Consider the following 23,080-nt stretch of genomic DNA (forward strand, 5'->3'; position numbering starts at 1 on the left):
CCCAGTTACCAGTTACTGAAGACATCCAGTGTCATCAGTACATCCAGTGTTCAGACATCCTGCCACATAATAAGCATGCGGTTTCAAAAACAGTAATTGAACAAATTGCAGCAGCATGTAGTGCCCCCCCCAAATGACATTGGAATTGAATGTTCGGCCAGTTCGGTAGAATTGATTCTGTAAGTTGAAGCGAACTTCTCATCATTAATGTCCATTGAGCTTGAAGGTGGGCTGGCATATAAGAACATAAGAAATTTAGAAACAAGAGGAGGCCATTTGGCCCATTATGCTCGTTTGGGGAGAACTTAACTAATAGCTCAGAGTTGTTAAAATCTTATCTAGCTCTGATTTAAAGGAACCCATGGTTTTAGCTTCCGCTACACTAGCAGGAAGACTATTCCATACTCTAACTACACGCTGTGTAAAGAAGTGCTTCCTCAAATTTGTTTTAAAATGTTCTTCTGCTAATTTCCACTTATGGCCACGAGTTCTAGTATTTAGACTAATATTGAAATAGTCATTTGGCTGAACAGCATCCAGACCCGTTAGAATCTTATAGACCTGAATCATATCCCCCCTTAGTCTCCTTTGCTCAAGGCTAAACAGATTCAGTTCCGCTAACCTCTCCTCATAAGACATTCCTCTAAGACCAGGAATCATTCTCGTAGCTCTTCGTTGCACCTTTCCTAAGGCAGCAATGTCCTTCTTGAGGTATGGTGACCAAACCTGCACACAGTATTCTAGGTGGGGTCATGCATTTGTTTGGGGGTGGGGTTAAGCCTGTTACATAACATGCGGAATTTCGAAACAGCCTGTTTCACTTCCTACTTTTACAAATTCAGAAATTATATTTGAAAGAGGGAACAGCAATGTTTGAGATTCACGGTATGTCATCTATGCCGAGGCAAAGTCAGGTTTTTATTCTATGGCACCTTTAAAGTACCAGCCGTTATGGTCCCCAGTCTTGGTTTGGGGATCATCAGAAAGGGAAGGGAAAGGGTACGGGGAGGACTAGACAACCAGGGAACGGGAAAAGGGAACACGAGGCACAAAGGGATCTTTTTTTTGTATTTTATTCACAGACACTTCACAGACAGTAGATGCAACAGACTTCGGGAGTGACAAAGGCCAAAATAATGAACAAAACACTGCTACCATACGAAACCCAATCTAAACTAATCCTAAGTGAGATAACAAAACACAAACGAAACAACAATACTAACTCTTAGCTCCCTAACCAAAACAACAATTAAACAACGTATCATGCAGAAACAGAAAGGCAGCCACTCCTTATGCACCTAACAGACATATACAGCAAACACACAGCCCAAAAACACGGTATCCAGAGGGGCGAGCAAGGAGAGCAGTCAGGAGCTGAGCGAGGGTTCAAAACCAGAAGGTAAATAAACCAAAGGCAAAGGTATAAAAGGGGCGAAGAAGAAAGTCAGAAACCGAGAAACCAAAACAGTCAATCAGAAAAAGCAAACCAACACAGCAAGAGCTCCAGCTAGATGCGATCAGCGGGCTGCATCCTCGTCGACCGGAACACAGGGCCAGGGTCAGAGGGCGGAAGGGGCGTGGCCGGAACCCGGGAGGCGGGCTGAAGCAGCAGCTGGCCAGTGGAGCTTGGGACTGAAGACTGACGTGTCCTGTACACACCTGCAGAACTCTTACGGCATGTAACACAGGCAAAAACAACATGGGATAGACAAATTTTCACTACCCCTCACTCTCCAATAACTCCTCCCCCTTAGTGGCATACTGCCCATTGACTATTAAAGTGCCTCCTCTTGTTGCGGCTGTACTGCCCCAGTCTAAGATGGCTCACATTTCCCCGCTTTAACCCCAAACTCTACAGCGTTTCACCACTCTGAATCCAGCAGCCATGTGCCCCACAGATGAGGAGGGGGAGCCCCATGTCGCTGTTCAGGTGACCCCCAGGAAGGATTTAATTGTACTGGTTCCTGGGGTGTTTGCCTTGTTTCCGGGACTGCTGCATGGCTGCATAGACATGGAGCGAGATCTGCCGGCAGCTGCAGGAGTGGAGTATAAACTGACAGCAGCCAAGTCGGACAATTTCTACGCCTCGTAGTCTGCGAGACAATGGCAGGACTGCCAGAAGGATAACGATTAAACAAATAAAGCAGCGCAACTAACTTACGTGTACTATTAGAGCATTTATGTCATTTATTTAAACTTTATTTTACCAGGTAAATTAACTGAAACCAGTTCTCACTGCTTTACGCGCTTTTCAGGAGAAATAGCAGATTACACGTCGGAACTTCCTGGGATACAAACGTCATGCGTGTAACTAAACTCTTCAGCCAATAAGGGCAAAGTTGTGTCGTCACGGAGACGGCTCCAGTTTGTTCAGCCGGCTGAGAGGTGCTGCACAATCTGTCTTAAGTTGTCTCACTCTCGCGAGGTTTTTGTACCATGTGACATGGTGACGCATGGTGACGTTTTGCAGCGCCGGCTTAAGTCGGACAAAAAAATCTAAGCACAATGCATTGCGTCAGGACCAGAATGGAGTCGAACGCACCCATTGTTTCCTAGTTTTGGTATTTGTTAATGTTCCCTGGTGTCTGTGCTTGTTAATTGTTGGTTAAGTTTCTCCACCTGTGGGCTGTTTCCCTGCACTGTGCTCATTGGTTAATTGTCTTGATGGTTCACACCCGCCTTTTGTTAGTCCTCGTTATTTGCACATTTAAGCTCCCGGCAGCCATTTTCCTGCTCCCTAGTCTGCCATTATGAATGTGTCTGTGTCTGTTGCCATGTGCTTTGGTCCTTGCACCTCATTCCTGGGTGTGGTTCCCTTGTAGTTTTTTTTTTTCTTGCTTCTCTTGGAAATAAGTTCTGTTATAGTTTTCTGACTCCTCGTGGTCCTTTGTTTTGTGTTATTCTTAATGTTCCGTGCTTCCCTTAAATAAAACCCCTTTTTGTTTTGGAGCCGCAAGTCGATCATCATCCCCCTCCCCGCTCCATGCCGCACTCTGACAAGGAGAGCTGATTAGGGCTAGGACGACTGTCCTAAGCATACTTATCTGCCCTTCCTTTGCAATACATTAACTCTTGTTCATACCAGGGCTCGGTTGGCAAGGAAAATGACCTGCTTGTTTCTCTCAGGAGAGTATTCTCAACTATAAGCACATTTCTCAAAACAGGCATATTGCACAGCAATGGTGTAGCTGCACAAGACCACAACTAACCCAAAACAATTAGAATTTAGTGATCAGTGGTCATTGTCAACACACCACAGCACACAGTGTGCAACAATGAAACGTGACCTCTGCATTTGACCCATATGTGACTTTCGTGACATAGCAGGGGGCAGCTAATTAAGCACCCTGGGAGCAGTGCTTGGGGATGGTACCTTGCTCAGGGTACCTCAGTGGTGACTTGCTGATGGGGGATTCAGACCTGCAATCTTTCAATTACAAGTGCGCTACCCTAACCATCAAGCCACCACTGCCCAACAATTGATTTGTACAAAAACCAAATAATTCTATCAATGAATTAGTCAGTGCCACCAAAATGCAAAATACAATCTGCTTCGTTTTAATCACTAGAGTGAAAGTGCTTAGATACATTGTCAGTATGTCACTGTAAGTCTGCTCCTGAGCGCTACAATTTGGAATGATAGCCAGTTCACAATTTCTTGTTGTCACTGACTTCAGCCCAAGTCCAGGGGCCTGTACTACGTGGCGGGGTTACTGGCTTATCAGGGTAACTCGTCGGATTTAAGGTAGTCTGGGCAAAATGTAAGTGAAGGAATATGAAGTCCATTTAAACTTAAATCCAACGAGTTACAGCCCACAGGTGGAGAAACTTAACCAACAATTAACATGCCTCGCCATGCCTCCTGCCTGCCCTCCTGCCCTTCCGCCCCCCTCCTCTTGTGAAGCCCCTCTTGGATCTCCCTGTGTTCATCCTCTGCATCTCCGGACTGACCCCCCTGGCTTTTCCACCTTCGGCTTCCCTTTCCCCAGCGTTGACCTTGGATTGCGTTCTGGCTTCTGGTGTACGGATTGTACGGTTTCTGGCTATGACTTGGACATGGCTAACAACTTCGTCCACTCGTCCACAGCTGATGCAATATCCACCCTCCACCTCACCCTGTCCCATCTGGAAAACTGGGATACCTATGCCAGATTCCTCTTCATTGACTTCAGCTCAGCCTTCAACACCATCATACCACAGCAACTGGTCGAGAAACTGAGGTCACTGGAGGAGGATACTGGAACCTGTACCTGGAACTTGGACTTCCTGACACAAAGGCAGCAGACAGTCACAGTCAGCAGCCAGACATCAGGCACCATCTCAGAAGTCCAGACTCACCCCAGGGCTGCGTCCTGGGCCCACTGCTCATCACCCTGCTGACCCACAACTGTACTGCCAGATTCAGCAACAACCACATCGTCAAATTCGCGGATGACACTACAGTGGTGGGTCTCATTACAAAGGTGATGAGTCGGCATACAGGGTGGAGGTGGAGCAGCCAACGGCATGGTACAGCCAACACAACCTCCTCCTGAATGTTGACCAGACCAAGGACATGATCACAGACTTCAGGATGGCCACCTTCCTGAACACTTCACAGAACACCACCCCCTGACTATAGATGGCAGGGCCATGGAGAGGGTCAGTGGTATCATGTTCCTGGGTGTGCACCTGGCGGACGATCTGACTTCGACCACTTACACATTGACAATTGTCAAGAAGGCCCAACAGTGGCTCCATTCCCACCGGAGGCTGAAGCAGGCCAGCTTGCCCATCCCAGCCCTCAGCACCTTCTACAGGGGCACCACTGAAAGTGTTCTGACTTCCTGTATCACTGTCTAGTTTGGAACTTGCACAACATCTGAACAGAGACAGCGGAATAGGCTAGTGAGAACATCTTGGAAGATCATCTGTGCCCATTTCCCATCCCTGGTGGAGATCTTCAACCAACGCTACATCCACAGAGCCTCCAACATCATCATGGATGCCCGACCACCCCTCCAACAGCCTGTTTCCCTTCTGCCGCCAGCCAGAACAACCAGGACCACCAGACTGTGAGGACAACGAAGACTATAAAAGATAGGCTGCTTAAAAGATTCATCATGCTGCTGCTCCCTCCAGAGGCACCATGGATATGACTTGTAGGTGTATTGCACTTGTTGTTTGTTACAGTTTTTCTTGATTGCTTTGGCACATTTCATGAAACATGCTTAACATTATCAAGACTATGAGCATTTCTCAAAACAGTTCATGCATATAGCAGAACACTGTGGTTTAGCTGCAAAAGTAACTTACCCAAAACTATTAACTCATGAAATATTTATCAAAAACCATAACACATTACAGTTGTGTGTATTATGCATTATGAATGCTCTATGAAGCTCTCATTTATAATGCACTATAAATTACTTTATAATACATTATAATGGATAATGATCAGTATAAGCAATAAGGATGTTTCGTACTGCATTATAAAGGTACTTATACTGCCTTTTAGATGAGAGTTTCATAAAGCATTCATAATGTGTAATAAATATGGCTATAGTGTGCCTTTTCTCTGGATCTTCTTCATCATGTCCCTGGATCTACTTCATTATGTCTCTGGTCTGAGTCCAGCCACAACAGCTCATCTACATCACATGCAATGTTTTCTCTGCCAAGCCAGCAGGGGAGGTGTGGTCTGGACTGACGTGTCTGACACGAGTTTGCTTTCTCATCTCTATCCCTGGAGAAGAGGCACATGTCTGTAGGACTGGCCATCTTATACAGTACCTTCCTCCTCCGTCATGAGAAGAATTTGCCAATAGGGTTCAGAAACAGTGAGTATGGTACGAGATACAGCACAGAACATCCTGGATGGCTGGTAAACCAGTTTTGGACCATAGCAGATCGGTGGAAGCTCACATTATCCGAAATGATGACAAACCTGAACTGCTCTGACCAATCCCCATGGTCATCGGGAATCATTATTTTGTGTAGGGTGTCAAGGAAGGTGATGATGTGGTCAGTATTGTATGAGCCAAGAATGGCGTGCTGATATAAGTCTCCATTTTGTTCCCTGGAAGCATTTGCGATCCCTTGCTGCTCTGGGACTTTGATAATGACATGTTGCCTGTAACTTTTCTTAACCTACGCCTTGTTTTGTTCAAGTTGAAGCTGACCTCATGAATGTAGATGTACTGATGATGCACTCTGGCAGCATCTAACTGCATGACTCCCAGTTACATACAATACAGATGTTGGGACGTACCTTTAAAGGACTGTATAGATCTAATGAGAATTAGGTTGTGTCCACCCTGGGATGCCGGTCAGAGCACAAGGATCACACCCACGTGTACAGAAGGGGAACTTTACTGAAGGACATGCGAAGCTGACACAAACTTCGGTGGGACATCACATGGATTATGAACAGGGAAGTGGAGTTGGACGATTGAATGTGTGGTCTGTGAGGGAACAGTACCGCAATTACAATCTCTCCACGAAAACACGCGTCCGTAAAGAATCACATTCTAATACTACATACTAAAATCCTAAACGGTAAAACAACACCACTAATACAAATGCAAGTTTCACTATATACTGCACCAACACAAATAGAATACACATATCTCCCTTAACCCTTGTAAGTTATTACTATTTAGTGTACTAAACAGTTTATATAATAACGGACTCGCGATTGCACTTTAAACAAATGCAAATACCCGTCAATAAACACCGCTCGATAATTACAATAAACTTAACAGGTACTCAAACAGACAACTAAATTACAGCAATACAAATACATATTTAAATGTAGGACGTTATACTCACATCTGGACATTAACGCACACGGACTAACTTCCGCAAAACATTCAAACTCCCCGATGTGCATTCAAAAAAAAGGTTCGTGCGGCTACAAAACTGTCAGCCTTTCGTACAACAGATGTATAGTACGGAGTACTCTAAACAGAGGTGCGTGTTTTCACACCTGACAATCAGGTGTAGCCAGTTGATCAATCAATGTTACACTTTGATTTGCAGTTTTCCAATTCACACACCAGATGTTTCCGTTTGCTAAACTGTGTGTAATGTAGAGAACCGTGTTTTGCAAAATGTGCCTTTGAAATTACAGTTTTTTACAATTGCTAAAGCACAATTTTGACAACAAGGCTTATTGTTGCAAATCATTTAGCACAATTCACGAAACACATCACCCAAAGAGCAAAACACCTCACATATCCTGCAAACTGCAACCAAAACTACATATTTCTGTTTTTTATTTTTCACCAAACAAGTCAGTGCAACATATGCACAGCAGATATATTTACATTGGAGCGAACAAAAATGTGCTCAGAAAAAACAGTAAACTGAAAAAGAAAATGTGCAGAAGAAATATATAGCAACAAAAAAAAAAGAGGCAAGAAAAATAATTAGGCAGCATCTTGCCTCTCAGCTGGGTCTGGCCACAATGCCTCGTCCACATCACAGGCAATATCTTCCCTTGCCAGACATCGAGGGAAGAAGCGCCTTGAGTGCCTTATCCATCCCTGAATCGCACCCACATCAATTTCATCACATGCCTCTTCCATAGCCTGCACAAGAGGCATGCGCACATAGGGCTGCCGGTCGTATATCTTCCACCACCATGCCGAAAAGAACTCTTCTATGGGGTTTAGAAATGGTGAGAATGGTGGGAGGTATTGCACGAGAAACAGTGGGTGGTCAGCAAACCAATTTTGGACTGGGGCTGCATGATGGAAGCTCACGTTGTCCCATACTACAACATACCGGGTTCTTGGATGGTCTGCATCATTCATACGCTCTGGTGGAATGAGAATGTTATGGAGTCTGTCCAGAAATGTTAGAATATGGCCTGTGTTGTATGGTCCAAGGTTGGCATGACGGTGGAGGACACCATGCATATTGGAGATGGCAGCGCACATTGTGATGTTCCCACCACGTTGGCCAGGAACCTCTATAATGGCTCTGTGGCCAATTACGTTTCTTCCCCTTCTTCTGGTCTTTGCTAGGTTGAAAGCAACCTCATCTATGAAGATGAACTCATGTGGGATTGCATGAGCATCCATTTCCAGTACTCCCTGAAAACAAAGAACAAAAATCAGTCAATATGGTGTTATCCAGTACACTGGGAAACAATGTTGCGTGTAATGTGCTGAGGTCAATATTGTACTTACATCCACATATGCTCGTCTGAGCTCTTTGTTTCTTTGAGAGTTTCTCTCAAAAGGCACCTTATACAATTGTTTCAGGCTGATTTGGTTTCGCTTGAGAATGCGAGCCAATGTGGACAGACTGACTCGTTGAATGTTGTGGAATATGGTGTTGTCTTGGATGATGTGGCTTTGAATTTCTCTTAATCTGTTTTCATTATTCTCCAAGACCAAGTTTACAATGGCAGCTTCCTGCACCCCGGTGAACATTTGGCCCCTTCCTCCACCATGGTTGCGTCTCTCAATCCTTTACAAAAACAAAAAAGAAAAATAAAGGGCTTGGACAATGCAGCCTAAAGATTCCCCCACAGTAGAGTAAATTGGACAGGAAACGTGTAAAGTTAGTGTATGACATCAGCCATTCATGAAGTACACAGGTGTCACCCAACTGATACACTATAACATGGGGTGTACTACACAGTGTGAAAGAAATTTTGGTTGCATACCTGTGCTCCAGTCTAAATGTCCGGATGACAGAGGCGACAGTGAAACCGCTCAAGTTGGGCTACACTCTACGTCCAGCCTCTTGCATTGTCAGCCCATGGTTGATAACATGATCAACTAAGGTTGCTCTGATTTCATTTGACAGTTGTTGTCTTCTTCGCCCATGACCTCCTCTACCAGCTCTACCCCTACCTCTCACTCTTCCTCCCCCTCTCATCCTCACCCTCCCTCTTCCTCTTCCTCTCTCTGCAATGTCTTCCATTGCTCCAATGCAGTTTGTAATTATTGGGGGCACTTACTAAGTCTTTGATGGAATCATTTGCTTTTGAGACGCAAGTTAATTGTCTTGGCTTTTGCAGGCAAGCATGGTGTTGTGCTAAAGGCATGAACTGTTTTGAGGAATGCTCTTATAGCTTAAATAATCTTAAGCGTGTTTCATGAAATGTGTCAAAGTAATCGAGAAAAAAGTGTATGAAGATTCACTGGATATAAAATGTTACCAGATTTGATACACGAGTAGATTTTTTCAGTGATTGTGCTTCAAGTTCCACTTTTTGCATGGAAAAATTCAGGAAAAACTGCAAGTATGTTTCATGAAACGTGCCAAAGCGATGATGCCGCTGGGCTCCTGTGAAGCCCTGCTGATCTGGGCCTTTTCCAGCTGTAGGTTACTTTGGATATAAATGTCTACCAAGTAAATGATTTAAAATGAAAGTAATTTCCACCAGTATAAATGCAATTTCTATCTATTCCAACTATGGGTTATTCCTGACAAAGAAGCTGAGGGAAAAAAGGAGGAACAGAGAGAGATCTGTGGGAGAAAACATTTTACTTTATTCATTAGTCTGACAATCATTAGAGTGCCTTGAACCAAAATACTACATAAAATGTATCCTCTAATACTGTATAAAAATAGCAAAAGTTGCTTTTATACCTACTGGTTTAAAGACATTTTTAAAAATCATAAAGTTTTCATAGCACATTTTGTGAGAGTTCTTTATAACCACAGTATTTTTTTCAGCCTACATATGAACAGTGCATAAGACAGCCACTAGGTGGCGGTGTGCGGCGCAGCATTTGCTGGCGCAGCACGAGGAGCGGTTGCAGAATTGCCACGTCACTGGAGAATCACTGCCGGTGACGAAACATGCCTGAGGCCGCTGGTTCCGGAGTCATATGAGGCGTGATACCGCTGTCGTCATCACGAATACAGTCAACCAATATTGGATTCAAGTGTATCAGCCTTGGCTCAAATGACACTACATTTATAACCAAAATAATTCAAAGGCATAACTTGGAGGGTCCAGGCAGGTGAGGTGCAGGTCCCAGGCAGCCGACACCCACGCGATACCACGTAGGAGAAGTGTACATTCTTTTTTTTTTTTTTTTTTTAAAAAAACAATACTATGTAAACAATACTATACTTATTTTTAAATACATTTTAGTGTTGTCTATTTTATAAATATATTTTGCAATTCAAATCAATGTATAAAATGTCTATTATACAAAATACCCGTAACTTAAATAGATATTTATACATACAAGCATTATATATAAAAATATATTTAAAATATTAATAAATAGGTCTAAATCATTCTTGGTAATGCGTCAAGGTAGACCCTCTGTCTAGGGACTCGGGGAATGCCAGCAGTGCCCTGAGTCAGATGTGCAAATTCAGCTCGGATGACCAGACTCCATCCAGCCTTCACTCGTCCGAAATAAAGATCCACCACTGGGAGCGGTTGACGTCCACCTTCCAAGTCTCCCCCAACTTCCCTGCCTCCCCCTGCGCCCCCATTGAGACCATCATGCGCGAAGCAGCTGGCAGGTCCAGCATGTGGATGCACGACGGGGGTTCCTTCTCCAGATTCATGCGGCAGCTTTTGAGGTGGCCTTTGTCGCTGGTGAAATTCAGCTTCAGAGAACCGGTGGGGCAATCCGTCTCACACTGCAACACCAGGTTTACACCGAGCAGGTAGTTGCCCTTTCGCGGCACTACAAATGCGCGCTGGGTGTCGTTGTAGGTCCCGGGAACGGAAGACTTCCAGTCCATGGTCTGATTTTTCACTTCATCTGCAGGAAGCAGAGGAAACCAACAGTTCAGGGGATATGAAACTGGAAACGCCCTTCATTAAAACACTTCGTGATATGCACGTTAAAGTTGCATCTCGTAGGGATGGTTGATGTGACAGTAAGAAAGTAGTGAAAAGTGCTGTAAAGTGGATTGGAGCGCGGAGACACAAGGACGAATACGGAGGAAAGGAGACACAAGGACGAATACGGAGGAAAGCGCGTTATTTCATATCTTTGGGTTTGCTGGATGCACAAAAAAGCAACTCACCTGATTTGGGCTTCAGGTAAAATACTCTTGTTTTCTGTAACAGAAAGGAGCGAGGCACGAATGTTAGTACACACATTCATTAATACTCCGCGCATTGAAAGTACACTTCGCCGCATTATTATTAATTACTGACAGCTACTCAGTAACATCTATTAGCCAGCTCAGTTTTTAACATTAAAGAAACTCATCTAAATTATGTTGCCATTTTTCTTCTGATATGTTTAATATTGTAACCACACTTGAATATCCCGTTGGATTATTAAGGCAGGCGTGACAACGCACGATCCGGCAAGATGAATTAAGAGCACGTTTTTTCGGGGGTGTGTGAAACTGTAGTATAAACCCACGAAGTCATTTCAGTACAATGAAAATAGGACTGCGAGGCTTTAAAACACAATCACTGAAACGAAGCAAATAAATAAACTAGTAAATAAATAAATGTCTTCCCGGTGCATGTACAAGCCCGTTCGCATCGCCATACCTCCATCATGCTAGGATCCGATGCTGCCTGCCGTAAACCAGACTGCGTCTGCTCGCTCTTCGTGTCAGAAATAGGCATGGATATCAGTATCCACACCGCGGTTCCCATCAACAGCAGGTACAGCAAAGCAATCGACGCCACTACGCAGCGGTACGGCCACCTGCTCCTGGGATTGTAGAGTTGCTGCAGAGACTCCGCGTCTGTCATTCTGCCGAGTGCAAAACAAATCTGGACAGATGCAAATGCAGAAGTATGAGATCCTGGGAAGAGGGAAAGCGTGGCTCGCAGTTCGTCAGTCCTCTGATCGAAGCTCAGCGATATGGGGACGTCTGCGTAATCATGTATCTGCTATCGCAACAGGCTTGGAAGTGAGGCTGCCAGCGGTCATGCTGTGTTTATATACAGTACACCGCTAATATGACTGAGACAAAAGTAGGAAGTAATGGGTTTCCTTCCCCTCCCCTCCGCTATAATAGGAACTTCCGCTCGACTGCGTTGCGCAGATCCCGCTCTCATGGAAAGGTGACGCTATCTGCGCTGAACAGAGGTGTGAAGCCTCGGTGTCCCTTTCCTTTTTCGTTATGGAAAGGTAGAAAAAAAACTGACCATTTCAATTTCATTAAATGAATACGATTGACTAGCTTTGAAATTAGCCATATGAATATTGTGAAAAATGGGTAGGCCTAACACTTTACTTGAGGGGCACAAAGCTCTTACTTATGCATTAATTAACCACAAACTAAGCCTTAATTACATACTGATCTCATGTTTGTTCATTAATGAATCGTGACGCATCTTTTATCTCAAAACGTTGCTGTATTTGTTACTATATCTGTTAATTCTATAAACCTTTATGAACTATTGAAGGAACGTGTAATGAATAACACATGTTAACTACTGATTTCATGTTTATTCATTATTAATGATTTGTGACATCTTTTTATCTCAAGTTGCAACTAAATTTGTGCTTCAGTAGTAACTGAAATACTACTAAGCATCTGTGCCCCATCAAGTAAAGTGTTACTGAAATATATTATAGCTAGAGTGTAACTCAGGATAGCATTCCTGATAGCTCTGAGCTTGGGGATTGGATCCCTCTGCTGCTTTGTGTGTGTGTGTGTGTGTGTGTGTGTGTGTTCAGAAATTCCCCATTTAGTCCTGTTCTTTCATAGTAAAAATGTGCGGGTGAGTGTGCTGGCGTCTCTCGTGTGGTTGTGCTGTGCTGTGCTGTGCTGTGCGCGGTTTCTGTGATGGAGGGACTGTCACACCCCCCACCTTGTGAACTTGTGCTGGAGGATCAGCTTAAAGGTTTGTGTGTAGTCAGATAGTCAGAGAAGTGGTAGGTGGTTTGGGGAATGAGAGCAGGTTGAGGAACGCAGCTGAACACAGATCTGCAGCACAGGTGAAAGGGGAAAAAGACACAGAGAATAATACGGACAAGTCCCCAGGTTACGAACGACATCGGTTACCTAAGTCTGCCTTGAGGTCGAATTTGTAGGTAAGCTGGAAAGTAATAATAATTATGTACTGTACATTACTGCTGAAGCCACAAAGTAGTGCATGCATTTATTATTATGAACTAATATATTTAACTTAAATTTTGAATATAGGCTTTAGGGCAGAATGCTTTTAGCAAAGCACAGAATTTTATACTGGTAAATCTTGGACACTGATCTCCCATTAGCCGAGAACCACCCCTGTCGTCTGTATTATTCAGAAACACATAATGTACAAACATGGAGCTTCACAGGCTGCCTGTGTGCTTGGAATCATTGTGGGTTTAGGCTCTTACTTAAAGGCCTAGCAGCCATGGGATTTGAACCGGCAACCTTCCTCTCACTGGCATAGAGCCCTAATCCACAGAGTCCCAGCACCTGGGGCAGAGCACCCTGGTCTGCAGTGAAATCAGCATGGCTGCTCCCCAAACTGGTTGTATTTAGTCGTGTCAGGGTGTGTCCTGTCACCTATGTGACTCACTCTTTCTGTAAAAGTGTACAGCTTTAAGTAAAAGGCTCTTCCAGAAACCTTGAGGCTTGGATCCCTTAGTCTTTGCATCTACAGACAATGCCCCCCATCATAGTACAAGCCCATCCAGCATACAGCACCCAAGCATGTATTCATTACTGGCAATACGACATTACGGGCTTGAGGTTGCCGAAGTCGCCAACCACAAATCCCAGTTACAGTGGCATGGGTCTCGTCCTTTTCCTCCACCTCATGCCTCTGATGAGTAAAACCTAATAGTAGCATTCTTTCCAACACTGCTGTCTGCCCCGCCCACCACCACCCCCTGCTCCAGCTGTCTGTGAGATGCAGTTGTAAAAACTTTTAATGGATGGGATTTCCCACTGGCAATTGTTTTTCCCACCGGTCACCTGGAGCCTGTGACTGGTGCGAGACGGGCTGTGGGATTGCTGGAATTGACAGACGGACACCAGGATTGCCAAGCTGACAGCAGACAGGGTGACAGGGACCTTTCCCGGGACTTTGTCGATGTGTTGGAGGCTAAAAGCACTAAGCGGAAGGCTGGGTGTCCTTCAGCACGGCCGTTCCTGCAAAGCGCCCCCACAGGACAGCCAAAGTTCGGCTTCCCCCCCTAGAGCACCACGAGAGGAAGAGGACAGTTTCTTACTGTGGCCCATCTTTGAGATTTCCACGGGGCCGGTTTCCCCTCCATATATGAAGCAAAGCGAGAATCGCGAGAGGAAACAGTCCGAAAGAGGATGTGACGCCTACACGAGAGTGCTTGTGTGAGTCCACGCGCTTGTGTCCGCACACACTCCGTGTACTGCGTGGGTGTGCAAAGAAACTTCCCATGCGCTCATGTCGAGGCATTTACCAATCTAGTCATGACAGGTGAGAGAGGCATGGAGGAAGAGAGAGTGTGTGTTTCGATTGTAGTTCAGCTTGTTTGGATAATGTTGATCAAACTGGTTTCTGTATGCTAACTTTTTATGTCTGTATTTTAACTTTTAATGTCTGTTCAATCCACATTTATTTGAATAGCATGTTTTCACAACATCACATTGTCCAAAAGCGCTTTACAGCATCCCTGCCCAAAGCCCCCAGTGAGCAAACCAGAGGTGACAGTGGCAAGGAAAAACTTTTCCTTAGGAGGAACCAGACTCAGGGTGGGACTGCCAGAGGAAGTATCTGTGCTAGACTTGGGTGAATTTTATCATGGGGGGGCACCCCCCCATACCCTCATGGTGAATTTTATTATGGGAAACCCCTCTCACTCCTGCAGACTTTACCAGCAAGATTGAAGAATATTGGCATAGCCTTGCTTTTGAAAATATCAAAATGGCATTTTACACTGCCATGTAATCACTGCACGGTGTGTCAGAAGCTGAGGCCGTGTCACAGGCGGCTTTATGTAGGAAAAAACATACCATTATATGGACAAATTTCACATTGGATGCCAAAGAAAACATGACTTAGTACAAGACATGTGGAGCGGCACAGTATTTCACTGTTATTTTAAAGGCGCCTAATCAAGGTAACATGCGCCTACTGTACATAGGCACATGCACAGCAAGCATACAGTGCTTACACATAGAGGGCATACAGTGCTTACACATACAGGGCATATAGTACTTACACATACAGTGTATATAGTGCTTACACATACAAGGAATACAGTGCTTACACATAGAGGGCATACAGTGCTTACACATGCAGGGCATATAGTACTTACACATACAGGGCATATAGTACTTACACATACAGTGTATACAGTGCTTACACATACAAGGCATACAGTGCTTACACATAGAGGGCATATAGTGCTTACACACACGGCATATAGTACTTACACATACAGTGTATATAGTGCTTACACATACAAGGCATACAGTGCTTACACATAGAGGGCATACAGTGCTTACACATACAGGGCATATAGTACTTACACATACAGTGTATATAGTGCTTACACATACAAGGCATACAGTGCTTACACATAGAGGGCATACAGTGCTTACACATACAGGGCATATAGTACTTACACATACAGTGTATATAGTGCTTACACATACAAGGCATACAGTGCTTACACATAGAGGGCATACAGTGCTTATACATACAGGGCATATAGTACTTACATATACAGTGTATATAGTGCTTACACATACAAGGCATACAGGGCTTACACATACAGTGTATATAGTGCTTACACATACAGAGCATACAGGGCTTACACATACAGAGCATACAGGGCTTACACATACAGGGCATACAGGGCTTACACATACAGGGCATACAGTGCTTACACATACAGGGCATACAGTGTTTACACATACAGGGCATACAGGGCTTACACATACAGTGTATATAGTGCTTACACATACAGGGATTACACATACAGGGCTTACACATACAGTGTATATAGTGCTTACACATACAGGGATTACACATACAGGGCTTACACATACAGTGTATATAGTGCTTACACATACAGGGCATACACATACAGGGCTTACACATACAGGGCATACAGTGTTTACATATACAGGGTATACAGTGTTTACATATACAGGGCATACAGGGCTTACACATACAGTGTATATATTGCTTTTACGTACAGGGCATACAGGGCTTACACATACAGGGCATACAGGGCTAACATATACAGTGTATATAGTGCTTACACATACAGGACTTACACATACAGGGCTTACACATACAGTGTATATAGTGCTTACACATACAGGGCATACACATACAGGGCTTACACATACAGGGCATACAGGGCTTACACATACAGGGCTTACACATACAGTGTATATAGTGCTTACACATACAGGGCATACAGGGCTTACACATACAGGGCATACAGTGTTTACATATACAGGGTATACAGGGCTTACACATACAGTGTATATATTGCTTATACGTACAGGGCATACAGGGCTTACACATACAGGGCATACAGGGTTTACACATACAGGGCTTACACATACAGTGTATATAGTGCTTACACACACAAGGCATACCGGGCTTACACATACAGGGCATACAGGGCTTACACATACAGGGCATACAGGGCTTACACATACTGTGCTTACACATACAGGGCATACAGGGCTTACACATACAGAGCATACAGTGCTTACACATACAGGGCATACAGTGTTTACACATACAGGGTAAACCCTGTATACTGAGATTGTATCCCAGTGAGTACAAAATATTTTTAAACAAATTAATTTTTCTCATTACAGGTTATGTACTGATACATTATAAAATGTATTTCATTGTAAAACGTAGCAGTAGCTGATGTTTTTTCAGTATTTCTTCATCCTTTGAGGGGTATAAAAAGCATGATTTCATTACTCTGTCATCCCTTCATGTGTGATATTTATTCATTCCTATATCATCTCTAGAGAATTAGGTTTAGGCTAAAACATCAGAATCACTTTCATTCGAAAGAGTACAGTACTGTCTAATGATGTACAGCAGAGTTGTACTTCTCCAGATCCAGTCTTGGTCTGGAGCCCATTTTGTTTTGACCTTGCCTTGGTCTTGGTCATAAGTCTAAAACATATTATCTGAATCAATACGCAAATATACTTCTTTCCCTTCACTAAGCGGAAATAAATTTTCCTGCGCTGTCCTCTTGTAGCAGCACTACAAGATGTACTACAGGGGTCACCAACTGTTGCTATTCTTCTTTAATCACATTTGCATTTATATAGATTTCAAAATGACAATATCTAAAAAAAAACATTTGACACATGTTTATTATACATGAAGTTTAGGTAAGTTTAGGAGGGCGTTTCAAACTGGTAGCCCTTCGTATGGCTCAGTACCCGTGAAGTAGCTCTCAGTTTCAAAAAGGTTGGTGACCCCTGATGTACTAGATCTCTCAGCAGCCCCGGCGATTTAACACTAGCTTTACTGACAAAAAATAATCCTGGAGACAAATTAGCATTTTGAGCCAGTCCATTGTCCTCCTGTAATTGCTGTGTAAACGCACCAATTACCCGTTCACACTCTCCAAGGGAAGGTATTTGCAGTTGTTCACACCATTCACCTACAGCCCGGAACTCTCTAACTCACAGAGAAACATTCACAGCAGTGACTTGATTGTGTACCTTATTCACACAAAATGTCCCACACACGGACTAAACTGCAATTATGAAAGACAAACTGTCACAGAATGTTTTAGAACAAGAATGTGTTTTATTTGTTAAAAAATGAAATGAAAAAAAAACAGCCAAACAGATAACATTCAGAGTCATATTGAAATACAAATTTATTTATGTGATTTATTTATTTGCACGCTGTACAGACCCAGTAATCCTGGTCCCTACATTTGGCGCAGGTGTACTTGTGGCACTTTGCACAGCGAAACTTGCTGCGATTTTTGTTGCATTTCTGCTGTGCCTGGCACTGCGTTGTCCATGTGGGTGAGGACATTGGCACAACAGCCTGAGCAGCAGCAGCAGCAACAGCGGCTATAGTAGCAGCAGCAGCAGCAGAAGCCTTTTCTTTCTGCATTTCCTTTTCCTGCATGAATCGCCCTCGGAGTTCCATGGCTAGACGATGCAGAAACCGTCTTCTAGTACCTGTGTACCCCGTGCATGCCTTGTAGAGCACATAGGCATTCACTGCCGCCAAGTCCAGCATATTATAGAACACTGCAACTGGCCACCTGCGTGTTGCTGCTCGTACCGAGTATTTGCGTGCCATTTGGTCCAAAACATCAACACCACACTTCATATAGTTGTAGTCTGTTATTGTGTTTGGTTTTTTCTTTCTGTCATCCCCGGGCACCACGTGTTGGTGCATGGAGCTCAGAACACACACTGTTTTCTTTGTCTTTGGAGCATACACTGTCAATGACACACTGCCACTTCTGAACACCGATGTGGAGAATTGTTCCCATGCTGCAGTGTCCTTTGCTGGAGGTGGAAGCTCACGCCGAACTTTGTTCATTGTGCCAAGAAGAGTGGTGTTACGGTGAAGCAGTCTGTGTGCCAGTGATAATGAGGTGAAAAAGTTCTCTGTTGTGACATTCCTGCCCACATCAAGGAATGGCTGCATGAGACGCATCACCACGTTCTCTGACAGCTTCTCACCTGTGGGACGACCAGGATCCTTTCCCAAGTAAGGGAATACATTGCAAACATATTTCGTCTCCAAATCTGTGGCCATCCAGAATTTAATTCCAAATTTGTCGGGCTTGGTGGCAATGTACTGTATGAATGGACAACGGACCTTTGTTGGGAAAAGCTGTTCATCAATTGTGATGTGTTGTCCTGGGCAGAAACTTGCTACACAGTTTGTAGTGAAGCGTGACCAGATATCAGAAATTGCTGCAAATCTATTGGTTTTTACACGCTCAGCACGGGTGTCCTTGTTGTCAAAGCGAAGGTTTGCCATAATTCTAATGAAGCGGTCTCTGGACATTGTCTCCTTGACTGCTGGCACCAGAAAGTCTTCCGACCAGGAGTCCACCATGGCACCAACTGGAGACATAACTGCTTTGAAAAACAGAACTGATAGAAAAGCCATCAATTCATACACTGACAGGTTCCATTCGGGATTTGTTCTGCGGCCTTGCAGGAGCGTACACTCTCTGATGGTCAGCAGCATCCCAATGTCAATCAGACACAGGAAGCTCTGCAGCACGCTGGTGACTTTACGCTTTGCATACTCTGTGGGTCCACTGTTGGCAGTGAAGAATGTGCTATGCACTGTCTCAAATTGTTGTCCGGCTTCTTGATGCACCCAAACTGAGCCATCTTTTGCAGTCAGGCTTGGCTTGGCATCTCTCTTCCCTATACCACGGCTCTTCTTTCGTGGGGGGCTGGTGTTTTCTTGTTCCGTCGTATTTGTAAAGTCGGTGCCTTCATCAGATGACAAATCAGAGCTATCTACAGCGAATGAAACATCGCTGCCATCAGACTCGCCGTCATTCATTTCCTGCATCAGAAGCAAAGCAGCTTGCGCAGTGTATCTTTTCTGGCGTGGCAGGTCTTGAGGGGCCATTCTGGTGTTGTTCTTCAGGAATCACGTTTAGAAATGATTCATGCAGCTCTGTGGCAGCACTTTTATACACAGTACAGTCCTGCCATTGGCTGCTTTTGTCATTGGTGCATTAGCAAATGAGTACCCCATTTTCCTGTACATTATTCATGCTGTCTAATCAGCACCTGTGAGGTGGGATAGATTATCTCAGCAAAGGAGAAGTGCTCACTAACACAGATTTAGACAGATTTGTGAACAATATTTGAGAGTAATGGGTTTTTTGTGTATGTTGAAAATCTTTCAGATCTTTGAGTTCAGCTCATGAAAAATGGGAGCAAAAACAATATATATATATATATACACACACACAAACACTGCCCAAAGTTCCAATGAGGGTCAGACACAAAACCTTTTTCTTGCTCAAGCAAAGCCAGGCCTGTGCTTTCAGAACAACCCCTCCCCCACCTCTCTGTGACAGTGGCGCTAGCAGTCAAATGCAAATTTGCCGGTCTCTCAGGTGTGGCTGATGTGTACTGCCACAGCATGACAAACCCCAGGGGGTCAAGAGGCAAGGAATTAACGCAAATTCTCTCCGATGTATAGTAAAGCTAGTGTTAACCCTATTGGACAGCTTCAGAGGGCACAGGGGCTGCTGGGAAGAGACACAGAGAAAGCCGGCCCTTTAAAAATGAACATCAAAGACGCCTCGAAGATCGCCATCGTCTGTCTGTTTGCTTGTAGTAATGCAACTGAGTGTGAGAGACCAACTGGACCACCTTAGGTTACAGTCTCCACTGGATGTATGTGCTGTCCTGCGCCTGCTTGTCCGTTTGAGTTCATCTTGAGTGGATATGTCTTCGTCTGGGGAGCACTGCCAATCAGGGCCGTAGCCAGACATGAGGTCACCTGGATCTGGACGTTGGTCATTTTTTAAGAGCCAAAAATAAAATTTTAAACTAAATATTCACCTGAATAAAAAAATCAGCAGTTGAAAATGTCTGTGGGCCAAGTGCATTCTTAATTCACTTTGAATGTGTTGTTAATAGTGTCTGCTGTGTGTGTGCGAGAGGGAGCTGGGGCATTCAGTGTCAGCAAGAGAGAGGATGGGCCACTTAGGAACCGCAGGCCTGCACTTTACTTACAGCAGCTCGAATTCACCCTGTGTGCGTGTGACCCTGCAGCATCATGAGGGGAGGTGGGCAGGCGAGTCACTCAGAAAGACAAAGTCTACAGGAAAGATAATTGTATGAAATTGTAAGCATAGGCTAGGCTACTCTGGCCATGTTATAGGCCTAATGGGCTAGATTAGGCTAACTAATGTTTCACATAACGTCATTAATAAAAAATAATAACAAACAGCTTATGAAGGGGATGGTATCAGTAATAGTCTCCATAGAAACATTTCAAACCCGAATTTGGGTATCAAAACAAGTGTATTTGATGTTGGCTTGTAGTGGTGGGTTAATATCAAACATTTCTCTTTCATTTTTATTTTTATATATGGTTACAAATAACCTTAAATTACTTGCTTCATACCCATAATATTCTATTGCTCCGTAATGTTCTTATGATGTAGACCTAAATCCATTAAGTAAGGCACACTCATATAATAGCTCAACATAACTTTCTGTAACCTAAACTATCAATTAATTGATATGACCTCTCATTTAACACTGCCTGTCCCCCAGAAAACAAGCCTCCTGTATGTAATGTGTGATTGATGAGACCCCCCCCCCCCCCCCCCCACACACACACACACACACACCTCACCCCCATGTCCCAGACCTCACTATTTTTCACACCTTGGCTCCCAGTCACCTCACGCTGCATCAGGAACTGGTATGGTCCTTTCGGGGAGCTGCTCGCCAGGTATTTCCTTCACTCATCCATCATCAAATGCCCCTGTTATACTGGACTGTTTTGGACATTCTTGGTAGTGTTTATTGTTTAGTGTTGAATGTTAGAGTTGTAATTTACTATCATCATCAGGGAGCTGGGGAGGGCTTTATTTAAGTGATTTCGTTATATTGTGTGTTTTGTTTTATACATCTGCATTTTTCTTTAGAGCAGTGGTGGGAAATCTTATCTAGAAACAGCCAGTGTGCGTGTAAGTTTACTAATTAGAGGACTGATTGGCTGAAAGGTCCTCACATCTAGGTTTGAACAGCTGACCTAAAAGTTATCCCAAAAACCTGTATACACACCGACCCTTTGTGTATAAGTTTGTCCACTCCTGTTTTAGAGTATGTGAATATTAAAGTTTTTCAGTAATAGGGTCTTTTGGAATTATATAAATGAAAATATAGCCCCCAATATGAGTGCACTCTACCAAAAATGGGAAGTAAACAGGCTTTCTTACGGTAAACAATTTATTGCCAAGAAGCATTGTCACAACAAAGAAATAATCAAACAAACACAAATTTCCTTACTTTTTGTGCTAAGTTTACTTTAAAATGCCAGTAAATATGAATATGTGATATAGGGAATATGAATTGCAATGTTGCAAAATATGGGATAATTTCAATGTTTTTTGTTTGTTTTTATTTAACGAAGTTCTATGACTTAAAACATACTTTAAATTAGTTTTTAAATTAATTGATATTTTCTGTGCTGAAGTAATATGTGTCATTCAGGGCAACTAAATATCGTCTTCAGTCTTACACCAGCATTTCATATAAAATACAAAAACCTTCTGTTGTGGACTCAGAAAGACAAAAACAAATCTCAAGGGATGAAGTGAAAGGTATTTTCATAGATTTTTGCATTTTTTCCATTGTAAGGCAGAAAAAAATTGTTAAAAATGTTCTACAGATTTTGAGATGTACCTGCAGCACATCAAATATGTTGCATTTAAAATAAATAATGTATTTTTTGGGGGGGTAGTTATATTTCTGTCAGTCTGATGATGGATAAAGAACAATTTTTTATGAAAAATGGGCATAAAATACATATTTTGGAAAAAACATTAAATGACATTTTACTGAGGTACCTTCATATGAATTACAAATACTCGTGAATACGAATTATTGGCTTTATTCTTGATTTTAAGTAACATGAGGGCATAGATAACACTACAATAAACATAAAAAGGCTTTTAGGGAACTGCAATTGCGGATTTATTTTTGTGCTACTTTGAAAACCTTATACGTCTTTGACCTGTATACTCTTCATCTGTTTCTGCTTCATCAAAAGAAAAAAAATAAGTAACTAAAACAGCATTCACATGCCAACAGAACACATGCCAGCCACATTTCTGAAGTGGCTTGCCTATATGTGTGTATATGAAAGGAAATGCATTCTTTTAAATGAATGTTTAAATTAATATATAAAGTATTGTTTATTTAATGTAATTATCCATCCATCCATTAAGCTGAAATATATGTATTTTATTTTTGTGTAAAATGTTTTTTTTATGTATATATCCCTGCTGCTACTTGTTGCCTGTTGTTACTTAAGCATTATTTGTTATGCTCTTTTAAAAATAAATTAATAACTTGGTCTCTCTCATGCACTTTAAACGTCTCAGGCACACGTTCCTTTCCTCGAGCACTCGGACCCAAGAGCATTTGAGAAGGGTCTGGATCACTGTTGCCAACTCCTCAGCAAGGAAAGTCGCTATTGGTTGTCCCA

At 43.2% G+C, this 23,080-nt stretch overlaps 1 protein-coding gene and 1 long non-coding RNA gene across 2 annotated transcripts; both read right to left on the reverse strand.

The window, feature by feature from the left end:
• Positions 1–1,057: 1,057 nt before the first annotated feature.
• LOC140590815 (uncharacterized) lies at positions 1,058–6,863 on the reverse strand. The gene is made up of 2 exons (XR_011991652.1): positions 6,811–6,863; positions 1,058–6,443 (listed from the first exon to the last, which is right to left on the reverse strand). It is a non-coding gene; the product is annotated as an uncharacterized lncRNA (long non-coding RNA).
• A 2,603-nt stretch (positions 6,864–9,466) lies between these two features.
• On the reverse strand, positions 9,467–11,929 carry LOC111859935 (uncharacterized). The gene is made up of 3 exons (XM_023843105.2): positions 11,477–11,929; positions 10,996–11,029; positions 9,467–10,727 (listed from the first exon to the last, which is right to left on the reverse strand). Exons 1-3 carry the CDS (start codon positions 11,681–11,683, stop codon positions 10,360–10,362), a joined length of 609 nt encoding a protein of 202 aa, XP_023698873.1. The 5' UTR covers positions 11,684–11,929; the 3' UTR covers positions 9,467–10,359.
• Positions 11,930–23,080: the final 11,151 nt, after the last annotated feature.

This window comes from Paramormyrops kingsleyae, chromosome 5 (assembly GCF_048594095.1).
Source record: "Paramormyrops kingsleyae isolate MSU_618 chromosome 5, PKINGS_0.4, whole genome shotgun sequence".
Classification (NCBI taxonomy): domain Eukaryota; kingdom Metazoa; phylum Chordata; class Actinopteri; order Osteoglossiformes; family Mormyridae; genus Paramormyrops; species Paramormyrops kingsleyae.